At 53.0% G+C, this 11,386-nt stretch overlaps 3 protein-coding genes across 3 annotated transcripts in view; all 3 read left to right on the forward strand.

Annotated features, from left to right (window-relative positions):
* Window positions 1–3,201, forward strand: part of MONBRDRAFT_13119 (uncharacterized protein) — a gene marked incomplete at both ends in the record, with an annotated part of 4,826 nt that extends 1,625 nt beyond the window's left edge. Inside the window, 5 exons of the mRNA XM_001751019.1 lie at window positions 104–249; window positions 1,468–1,543; window positions 2,160–2,258; window positions 2,645–2,743; window positions 2,878–3,201. Of these exons, the coding sequence (XP_001751071.1) occupies window positions 104–249; window positions 1,468–1,543; window positions 2,160–2,258; window positions 2,645–2,743; window positions 2,878–3,201 (744 nt within the window). The remainder of the gene's footprint in view (window positions 1–103; window positions 250–1,467; window positions 1,544–2,159; window positions 2,259–2,644; window positions 2,744–2,877) is intronic.
* A 3,789-nt stretch (window positions 3,202–6,990) lies between these two features.
* Window positions 6,991–7,666, forward strand: MONBRDRAFT_13120 (uncharacterized protein; the record flags this gene model as incomplete). The annotated part of the gene is made up of 2 exons (XM_001751020.1): window positions 6,991–7,078; window positions 7,368–7,666. 2 exons carry the CDS (start codon window positions 6,991–6,993, stop codon window positions 7,664–7,666), a joined length of 387 nt encoding a protein of 128 aa, XP_001751072.1.
* A 1,890-nt stretch (window positions 7,667–9,556) lies between these two features.
* Window positions 9,557–11,382, forward strand: MONBRDRAFT_13121 (uncharacterized protein; the record flags this gene model as incomplete). Its single annotated transcript, XM_001751021.1, has 2 exons — window positions 9,557–10,675; window positions 10,816–11,382. Coding segments are annotated over 2 exons (1,686 nt in total), but the record flags the coding sequence as incomplete, so codon positions are not given.
* Between the last annotated feature and the right edge of the window lie 4 nt (window positions 11,383–11,386).

Genomic DNA, 11,386 nt, shown 5'->3' on the forward strand with positions numbered 1-11,386 from the left:
ACCATCCCGGCAAATATGGTGGTGCTGTTGATTTGCAGGGTTCAGCGTGTGTGTCCTCACATTGCTTTATTGGCGCTGTGTGTCTACTTGAACCTGGATGTAGAGTCACCAATATGCGACGCCTAGACCCGACGGCGAGCGCAGACTCGTTATTATGCGAGTCATGTTCGGCCGTGCCTATGTCCATTCTTCGCCTCTTTTCGGGGCGCTGGCTCCCCCACTGCTGTCCGATGCACCCATCAACGAGCGGTAAGTTGATCAAGATCCAATGTCGTCGAGTTCTGTCACACAGTTTGATGGGACTCGTGTTTTGTTGTCTTGCAGATTTGATTCTGTCATTGCTACACCGCAAGGAACGTTTCGTGAGGAGATAATGTTCGACAATGCCCAGATTCACCCTGGACTAGTCGTCTACTGCACTGCCTAGATGTTTTCGTTGGGATCCTTTGTTGTACAGTCAAACCTGCTCCCCCAGACACTTGCACTGCTTTTGCACACATCCAACGTCGTTCACCACCAGGCCTCCTCGGTAGGAGAGCGATTACGCAGCTATTTCAACGGTGCACCTGGTCTGGTCACTGTGAATACTTTCCATGATCGAATTGACCTCAAGAAGTATCTTGCTCCATCGCGATAAATGCCACTCGAATCCCCTGGAAAAGGGTTTCTTCTCGACCGCCTCTACAGTCGTCGTGGTATCAAGGCGTACCGCAACCGTGTGCTGGAAGCAGCGATGAACTCAGGATTGCCGAAAAATTCAGTGTGACCAGCGGGCGTCGACACGGTGCCTGAACGGCTCATGCTGATGATGATGATGCCACGACACTCCGCCTCGCCCGAGGAGCAGAAGCCAGGAGCGTGAATAAAGAAAAAAAAAAAAGAAGAAGAAGGACATGAAGCACAGTCATTGAGCGCGCGCCTCGCACTCGTCCGACCAACTTTTCTTGAACGCGCATTGCCATGAGCTTGAAGCTGGCTCGCTCGCCGTCAGGAATGGTCGTTCGCATCCGGGCGGGGGGATAAGATTGATATGACTGGAGGGGCAGTTAGCCAACGGGCTTGTAATGTCATGGCAAGCAACGAGGCAGTACACGTCGTACGCACAAGCCCCGGTTTCGTGGTGCTCTAGAAGCTGCTCGTAACGGGTCATGGCAGGCAAAGGGGCGATACACGTTGCAGCGCCTTGGAAGCTGCTCGTAACAGGCGAGCTGTCATGGCAGGCAAAGGGGCAGTACACGTTGGAGCTTGACGGCGCTTTGGAATTTGCTTGTAAGACTGTTGTTGCTTTGACTTTTCTCCCAAAGTTAAAAAAGTTAAAAAGAAGAAGAACAAGGTGTAAACGTGTGTGTGTGTGTGTGTGTGTTGCTTGCTTCTGGTTCAAGCTTGCCTCTCTCTTTGGCTTGCTTTTGCTTTGGATCTTCTTCTTCTTCTGCTTCTTCTTTTTTGGGTGGTGCCCTTTTTTGGCAGCGGTCTCGGCATCGGCGGGCTGCTTGACGTGTCTTGCTTTGTGTGTGTGTGCGTGGTGACTGATCGCTTGTGCTTGGTACGGGACTCTCTTGGTCGGGGCCTTGCGGCGACGCCAGAACGTTTTGATTGAAAGCACTGCTGCCATTTTTTTTGCTTTCAACTGAAGTTGGCCTCAGAGATCTCGCCTCACGTGCGCTTGGGAAACCAAGTACACCTGTCCTCGCAACTGTCATCGAGGACTGTTGACCAAAGGTGAGTCGTTTGGTGCACCAGACAGAGAAGAGCAAAGAGCCCGCTGACCGGCTGCCGTTTTGGAAACGGCGCGCCTGTCAAATCCCAGTCTAAATTCTGGGTTGTCAGACGAGTTGTACTTGGAGGGGGCTCATGAGATTGATTTTGGATCGAGAAGCAAGAAAGCGGTTTGAAGCGGTTTGGTGAATAGAGAGAGATACCGTTACCATGAGTGTTGATGCAGAGCAGCTGTACGATGCGTGTAATAATTGTGGGGATCCACGAGAAGCGCTGCAGCTGGTGACCACTTGGGACCAACAACGTATACGAGATGCTGCTATATACATTATCGTGCGTATGCTGGTTTGGTATGATGTTGTGTGATACTGAATATGTCACTGGATGGGGTGACGTTATGGTATAACATGGGACATATGCTGCGTGTTTGTATCATCCCACAGGATGGCCGTACAGCACTGAACATGGCCTGCAGTCACGGTCATGTCAAGGTGGTGGAGATGCTGTTGAAGCTCGGTGTTGATACTGAAGCCAAGGACAACGTCAGTAAAGTACCTCTACCACCCTCTTCCCCCCTTTACCCCCCCCCCCCACCCCCCCGGATGATGCTNCCCTGTNCCACATGATGCTGATGCTGATGCTGTACCTGTACGTCATGCTGATGCATCATCCCACAGTATGGCAATAGACCACTGCACTGGGTCTGCCATTGTGGTCGTGTCAATGTGGTGGAGATGCTGTTGCAGCACGGTGTTGATACTGAAGCCAAGGCTAACGTCAGTAGAGTAACTCCCTCATCCCCCCTTTACACCCCCCCCCCCCCCTACGATGGTGCACCTGTGCCACATGATGATGATGATGATGATGATGATGATGATGATGATGATGATGCTGTACCTGTACGTCATGCTAACGCATCATCTTACAGGGTGGCTTTACACCACTGCACCGGGCCTGCCACTATGGTGCTGTCAAGATGGTGGAGATGTTATTGAAGCACGGTGCTGATGCTAAAGCCAAGAACGACGTCAGTACCGTACCTAACCCTCTTCCCCCTTTAGCCCCCCTATGATGCTACGCCTGTCCCACATGATGATGATGATGATGATGTAATGATGATGATGCTGTACCTGTACGTCATGCTGTTGCATCATCCCACAGCGTGGCAATACACCACTGCGCTTTGCCTGCCAGAAGTATGCTGTCGAGGTGGAGATGCTGTTGAAGCACGGCGCTGTAACTGAAGCCAAGAACAGCGTCAGTACAGTACCTAACCCTCCCTCTTCTCCCCTTTACCGGCTGCTGCTCCTGCTCCCGCTGCCCATCGTCTTTGGCCCCGTCCCTCGCTCCTCTACACCCTGCCCACCCGTGCGCGTCGGTTCTCCCCCTGACTCCTTTTCTTCCTTCCCGCCATCCCTTTTCCCCGTTTTGCGTCCGGGTTTCGTCGGTGCTCCCTGCACCCCGCTCTGTTTCGTTGTATCTTGAGCCTGCTTCCCTTTTCCGACGTCGTGACTTCATTCTGGACCCCACCCCATCCCTTGCCAGCGCGCTTCTGCCTTTCTCGCACACTCAAGTGGCTTTCAATGGCCGTTTCTTCTGTTTGACCCCAGTACACTCGACGCTCAACCCCCACAAAAAACAAAGGAAAAAAAAAAGAACACGTGCCTCATGTTTCTGAATATTGATGATCCTCATAGGACGGTCAAACGCCGCTCCAACTAGCCTGCGCTGCAAGACATCCCAGCCGAAAGGTTGTCCAGCAACTCTTGCGTCACGGTGCCGACCCAGATGCGAGAGATCTTGTAAGCCTTTTCATCACAATGCCGTACCTTTTGCGCTGTTCTGCTGCACCTGCGATTGATACCTGATGACCTGCTGTGGCAGACGGGTGCACGACTCTTGGATCTGCTTCTAGGCAAGGATTGCATCAACCTGGAGGTGGGCCCTTTTTGATTTGTGGTACTCATTGCAGAGGCAAGCTTGCTTACCGAGGAATCTGCATCACTTTATAGCTAATTGCAGAACTATTGCGCGCAACCCGTTCTCCTTGCTCCTACCAAACTTCAAATTCCAATGGTGCGAGCCTGGTTCCCATGTGATTGTCCGCGTTTTCTGGTTCTCATCGGAATTCCACGTGGTGCCAGTCCAAGGCTTGATTCATGCGGAGCAGGCCAGACGCTGGCGGTGCGCTGCTGCTGTTCTCTGTAGTGTCGGCTGGCGCGTGGATCCTCAATTGTTCAACAACCACGACCTAGATACCCTTTGTGACTTCCAGGCCGCTCAAACGGCCACCGCTCAAGCTGCACCTACAAATTGAAATATGTGAAGCTTGTGGTGGGCTTGTGGATCGCTATGCAAACAGAGACTAAAGTCAATGACCAGGGCGGGCTTTGCCAGATGTCTGAAGCAGAACAGTCCAACAACCACCGAAAAAGAGCGAAAAACAGTCCTGTCTTCATTCGCCATGACATCGACTGATGACCATGGTTGTCCCGGTAGTGGCAGCTGCGGCGCTGCACGAGCTGGTAATGAGGGGGGCTCGCCGGAGGAGAAACGGAACAAGCGCGAGCCAAAAAAAAGACAAGAAGAAGTTCTAGAAGCACCATCATCATGTATTGGACTGCAAGCATAGACGTATGTCCAGAAGCTATTGGAGTACTGGTAGATGCCAGTCCTGGCGATGATGTTTGATTATCTTTCACGGTGCTCGTCAAGGAGACATGTAAAACATCGTGATTGTTCCTGCCATCGAGATATAAGTACCGTCTGGTAGACCTGAGTGTCATTTTACTTTGTACCTTTCCCGTTTATCATTAAGCTTAGTTGACTGCCGCTGTAGAAGAATGAGAGTTCACTTGGCTGTCGTCTAAACAGGCGTCGGATCAATCGAGATCGCTTCACACTCTCAGGCTTCTTGCCTCGATGAAATGAGCTGGTTTTGAAGATGCTTTGTGCCAGCCACCGGCCCAGATCATATTAAAGCTCGATTTCAGAAGGTGAGGTCGTCAAGTTTACCCGTGAGTCCTTGGTTTCTCACAATAGACTTGGGTGGCTCGAATTCAAGTTGCTATCCTGACCGAGCAGAAGAGAAGAAGAGGCTCTGCGACGCTTTGGTTGAGGTCCTTTTCAGTGTCGACTGGCGCGCACAGCTTGAGATGTTTGAGGCGCGTGCGTTTGACGATCCGCGGTCTATCATCAGCAAGTGACAAATCCAAAACCCAAGCGAGAGACTAGCAAACGGTTTTCGAGACCATCACCCGTGACTTTCGACCAGACGGCTGAAATTGAGCAAGCCGAGCCTGAGGCTTGCAAGTCAATGCGGTTCACACTGGCGGAAATGAGCGTCAGGCTGCTGCGGTGCAGGGCTACAAAGCAGCTCAAACTTGCGCCCTCAAGGACATCTGCGTGATAATTCAGCCTCAACCGCCTCGAGGATCATGTTAGCGCACGCTTTATCAGGCAGGGGTGGTGGCGGTGCTTGTCAATCAGCTGGTAGTTTCATTGTCTGCTGTTTGATCATGATGGTGGTGATGGCTCACATGCACAACCATGGTGGTGGTGGTGCAAGCACCTGTGTTGCTGCCCTTTCCTCCTGCGTACCGGACAAGGAGCATGGACCGCATCAAAAACTTTGCTGACAAGCTTGTTCATAACTTTAAAACTTTAAAAATTTAAAACTTTATACATGTACATCAAAGGAACAAAAGATTTTTTGCGACAACAATTGAAACTTTAAAACGGATGTTCATGGTGGTGTGAACAAATGTGCTTTCCACTGGCTTTTCTTTTTTTTTTTTTGACGCTGGGACGGCGCCTGGGGCTCTGAGGCGCAGAAGGCAGGCAAATGCAGCCCCAAAGAAGCAGCTCGGCCACGTGATGCACCGGTTGCATGCACTCATGTCCTGGCGAGGCGGAAGAATTACGTCAAAATGATAAACTGGTACGCACTGCCACTCAAGAATCCGTGTCTGTGTGCTTTTCCAGCAAGCCGCCAAGTTGCTCACCCAGGGGCGCGGCACGTTACGATAGGATCAAGGAGATATGCGCACTGAGGCTCTTGTCAAAGCTCTGAGCGCTTTTACAAAACGTGTTATGAGAAACATTGAGCACATTGGGTGCGTTCTAATGTCAAGACGTGGCATGGAGGCTACCATGCTCCCTGGCGAATGCTGCTTTGCGCCGTGCGCCCCTTGCTTGAGGCCAAAGCAGCTGCACCTTGAGTTCTGAAGAGCTCAGAGCCGACGGGACGGCCTCTGGCACGTCATGGAAAACGTGTGTGCCTGTATGACTTGATTGCAAGACAGGTTGACGGTGAGTGAGGCCTCGTGAGGACATTGCCCATTACCAAACGCCGTCCCGAAGCGCTTTGGTTAATTTTGTTGACAGGGGTCTCTAGGCCATTTTTCAGGATCGGCTGATGGCAGGCTAATGTCATAGCTTGTGCTTGTCAATGACTTGCATGTGTGCTACGTTGGACAAGCACTGGCAGCTTGAAACTTCTGCAAAGGTGTGCGCTGCCGCTTGAGCCGACCGTGCGCGCCCTTTAAGACTTGTTGAGCTTTAAAATGCTGACCACACGCGCGCCTCCGTGACAGCCAGACAAGGACCAACCGACAAAACATGAGGATGCTGTACAGTGTCAAGCAAACATGCGCGATGAATTTCTCGAGATGTTTGCCTGCGATGCTGCCGTATTTAGGTACGCCCTGCCGTTCCCCAGCGCTGGTTCGAGCTTGGCTTTGCTGTACGGGCTTCTTCTCATGGCGGGATTTGGTCATGGCAGCACTTTTGCATGGTCCATCTGCAGCTACTCAGAAGCTCGGGCGGTATGACGGGCGCATTTGCGCCGCTTGTGACGGTGTATGAAGTGTGTCTGTGGCCTTGTTGAGGTAGGCTCTGCCGTTTGAGCTGGTGGGCCTGGGTGAGGCCATTGAGGTGCTTATCTGATGAGACACTCGGATACGAAGGATCATAGGTTACTCAGCCTCACATATGTGATTTAAAACACAGTCATGTTGCTTTCAGCGGGATATCATGGGTATTAGACGACGTGACGAGCCAGGCGCTGCCCTGTGAGCCTGTGGGCGTGGGCGTGCCGTGCCGAGCCTGGATGAGGCCTTCGGGGTCTTCAACTGATGTGCTTGGCTGCGAATAAACACGGGCTATTCAGGCGCACATGCTTTGCAAAGGAACACGTCACGGTGCCTCGTGCATGAGTGTATGGAAGTTTGATGCCGTTGGGAGGTAGGCGCTGCCGTGGGAGCCCGTCGGGCCATGCCTAGCTCTACGGGTCAATACGGGCTGCCGTTTGTCGAGGTGGCCCAGGAAGTGCACTTGCAAATTGGTTCAAGCCGGAACGGAGGTAGGTGGCTCATGATGTAGTTTGTGTGGCACAGATGGGCCGCGTGTGAAACTGGACTTGGCAAGAAGCATTACAGGACTGAGGGCAGCACACAAGTATGTACAATGTCCATCAACGATCATCGCGAGGCCAAACCAAGCTGCCATTGCCCCCGAAAGCAAAAAGATCGTTCACTTATTCTCGCCCTGAATTCGGCTTGGGTCTGATGAAAGTGTTTGATTGTCCAGGCGAAGTTTGCGCATACGAATTTGAACGCGGATGCCACCTGCCTTGCCCTCAACTCTTCAAGCTTTCCACCTTTCACGCCAATGTGGATGCTGCCCATCCTTCGCGCCGATACCACGGCTGGGTCAACACAACGCCAAACCCCCCATTTTCAACGCTTCTTCGACCAGCTCGCTGCCCAGCCCGCTTTCGCCTGCTATCACCATTTGCCGCCTCCACCTCACCCACGCTTCCTGCAACGACATCACGGGCCTCTACTATGCACTTGGCAGCCTCTTTGACGATCGCTCCCAGCTCAAAGACCTCTGGGGCTTGACCCATGAAAAACCCCAAACGGCGTGTGTGTCAAATAGCGAGAAATGACCCAGCAGCACGCGGCTGCGCACCCTGTTTCGTCTGCACAATGAAATTGATTTCAGCAAGTATGATCATGTTTCAATGGCACGCTCCTGTCGCTGCTCGGCCAGAATCAGACCTTCCTTTTGAAAAAGACAATTCACTGATGCGTCCGTTGAGGGGCTTCATGCTGCTGAAGCTATTGCTGACAGTCATCAGCGCTGGATGACCTCACCGAGGCGTGGCCGATGCATATCACTTATGACAATGCGGCCAGCAACACGAGATTGTACCAGATTCTGACGCTCCATGGTGTGGCCAGAGAAGTTGGACCGGCATCCCAAAAAAATATTGTTTATTCTGCAACATGCATGTCCCCCCGCCCGGACCTGACAGTAGCCATCTATTATGAAGCCATGCACAACGATGGCCCCGCCTCGAGGATCCGAGCGGGTTTGATCTGAACTCCGCCGTGAACCCCCACGTCGTCGTGGACAGCAGCATGGGTTGATAAAAAGCTGGGTCTCCACTGGCGCAAGGGATGCGCCCCGACAGTCATGTTTGTATACAGCGACGGCGAGTCACCGGCTCCCTCGACCTGTTCGAAGCGCATCCTAGAGACCTCGCCACCATTTGGTTTGTTATAGCCATACGACCTGAGCTGATTTGGTAATGACACACTAGTCGCAATCTACACTCAGCCAAATAAACTCGTAGCTCGCCTTCAGCAAGCCGGCGCCTCCGACAGCAACCTCAGCCCCAAGCAGGAATGGAATACGATCGTCTACCTTCTTTTTTCGTGTGTGTGTCTTTGAAAGGCATCTCGTGATGCAAAATTCATTGAGAGTCCAAGCGCTCAGCTTGGACACGGGGAGAGGCGGGGCAGTCGGCGACATCAAGAAAAAGGGTGAAATGGTCGGGGCAGGTCTCCTTTAAAAGGAATGTTTGTTTTTTTTCTTGGCAGACTCGGGTGCTTGGTGAGGATGTGGGCAGCCAGCAAGGAGGGCAGCACAGGATGCGCAACGTTGCAACCATCGGCCAGGCTGCTCATATGCTCCTGTGATTGCGTGCCGTGGTGCTTGCATGCCATGATGTTCAGTGACTGTTGTTGTGACTTGATTGGCTTCTGACACTTTTCGTTTGGCTTCAACAGAGGCAGCACGACGTGGCGTGCTTTTTACGTGCTGGCTGCTGCGTGCAGTATTGAAAGACTATTTGAGCTGAGACAGTTCAGCGGTTCAATTGCACTTCTCTCACAGGAGAGAACGATAGAAAACAGGAAGGGAAGTATCCAAAAGAAAATGCCACTCACGGTCAGCGGGACCGTACTTATAATCCGGTGGCTAAACACACCCAGAGTGTACCAGAGAGTTCCTCGACGGGCAGCAGCAGGTGCACATCGTCGAGTACATTGATGCAATCCTTTCAGAGGGTTCTGGCAGGTCGTCGATGCTTGCACCCCAATAACGTGGATGACCTTGGGACTGGTCTGCGAGCCATGCGAGCCAGAATGGACGGAAATTCTCACCAAGGAGCTGCTCTTTAATTCGGGGCTCGAGAAGCGAGTTTATGCTGTCCTGCTCTTGTTGCTGGACTCGAATCGGCCCGGGCCCCCTCAGTCCTGGGTCGGCCGGGATTTGAAGGACATCGACGGTCATGACTTTTATACAATGCTGCTGGAGCACATCTTGGAAACTCCAGAGCTAGTCGAGGAGTTTACCATGCCTGATGCACCCGGCAAGTTTAGCATAGCATCAAAATTGCGCTGAATCTGCTCCCTGCAAGAGTTTAATCGCCTGGCATTGACATATGCACACCTCTCAACTGGTACGTCTGGTAGTCTGGGCGTACGAACATATTACTGTACACAACGCAGATTTCACCATACATCTGTGCATAGGTCTCCCCGTGCGTGCGATGGTATACACGAGCCTTTTCTATCGCGACTCCTCCGCCAGCCCCAGAAATGTCTTCTTCTCCGGAAACCGCTTGGCGTTTGTCGCGCGACGAGGCAAAACCACATGGATCAGCAACCGCGAGTCGCATGCTGCACACTACATGGACAAGCGGGCCAGTGCGGTCATGATGGCGTACCTGCTATTGTGCAAGCCGCTGGAGGAGCTGTTTGCTGATGACTTGCAAGATCGAGACGAATTGATCACGTCTTCGGCAATAGATCCCAATTCCCTGACGGAAGAAGAGCAAGATGAGCTCGAGGCCGACGCGATGAAGGTCGAAGATTCAATCGAGCCAGACACTGTTGGCTCTGTTGACGACCAGCACGACGATCTACGAGCGGCCAAGCGTGTCGCACAGGAGGGCACGTATGAGCTGATGTTCAACATTGCGCCAATGCAGCTCGAAAAACAGCTTCGGCCAGGCCAAGTCTACCGAACCATCCAGGCCGTGACCAAGCGGTTTCTTGGAACCAGCATCACTGTCAGCGCATGGCGGCACATGAGTGTGGCTTGGCTGCGTACACTGGTGTTGCATCATACGCCCGAGCCTTCATTGGGGGCGTTGAATGTGGCACACTCTCAAAGCCAGCATGCAGGCAGGACGGCACGCAACGTCTATGGCCGCACGCAGCTCGATCACAAGTTTGTGTCCAGTGAAGCGCAGTACGGCCATCAGTTTGTGTCTGAAGAATGGCACAAGCTCATGAAGCTGGTAGATGTAGAGGATCAGATCCAAGCCGAGGCCGTGGATGGACAGACCTGCGTGCAACAAGTGGTTCATAAACAGGTGGTCATCCAGTCGTCTCGGGTCAGGAACGCCAGCACACAGGTGCAAGCGACCGTGGGCACGCAAACAGATCTCGAGGTTGAAGCCTGCCTTGATGCTGAGGACGACATTGACGATATCATTGCCGGGTTGGATTTAGACGAAGTCGAGGCAGCCGAATCGTCCATGCCAGTTGCCGTGCCGCGAGCCGTGGAAGAGGCTGCGTCGACGGCCTTGCAGCAAGAGCCAAGTCAGCACAATGACCAAACGCAGCAAGAAGAGTATGAGGATCAGCTTTGGCTGGCTCAATGTGTGCGGCAAGCGTGGAAGACAACATTTCGCGACTGCGATTGGCACAGGCTGTGACTCGGCACGAAGCACAGGACGGCTGGCTGTTGGCCGTGGCCCCGACTGGCATGGGCAAGACGCTGTGTACACTCGCTCACCTCCAGCCACGCAGGGTCGTGGTGTGGGTAGTCCCGCTTCGTGAGCTTGCCAGAGACTTGTGCCGCCGCTTCGAGCAGGCTGACATTGTATCGCAGTGGGCTAAGAATGATGGCCGTGACATGCAAGTCAACGTTCAAGTGATTGTCATGACGGTTGACTTTTTGGTTGGCCATGGGATGAGGTGGGTGCAAACACTCGTGCAGCAGAAGCGTCTGGCCATGCTGGTGATGGACGAAGTTCACACAATGCTCGTGGACACCAGCTATCGAGACAGTCTTGTTCGCTGCCCAAGCCGGCTGGACCATCTTCGCCAAGACCCATCTGTCAAGTGTGTGGGCCTGACTGGCACGCTTTGCCCCAAAGATGAGCGGGCTCTGCTCCAACAGCTGGATTGCACGGAGGACGCTTCGTACCAGACCTTTCGTATGCCAACCATGCGAACCGATCTTCGGCTAGCGGTGCAACAAGGAACAACAAAGGCATTTGAGATGTTTGTGGAACGCCACTACGACCTGTTGGAGCAAGAGGGCCGCGTGGATCGCATGTTGATTTTTTGTGACACGAAGAAGCAGGTTG

This window comes from Monosiga brevicollis, genomic scaffold (genome assembly GCF_000002865.3).
Source record: "Monosiga brevicollis MX1 MONBRscaffold_80 genomic scaffold, whole genome shotgun sequence".
Taxonomy (NCBI): domain Eukaryota; class Choanoflagellata; order Craspedida; family Salpingoecidae; genus Monosiga; species Monosiga brevicollis.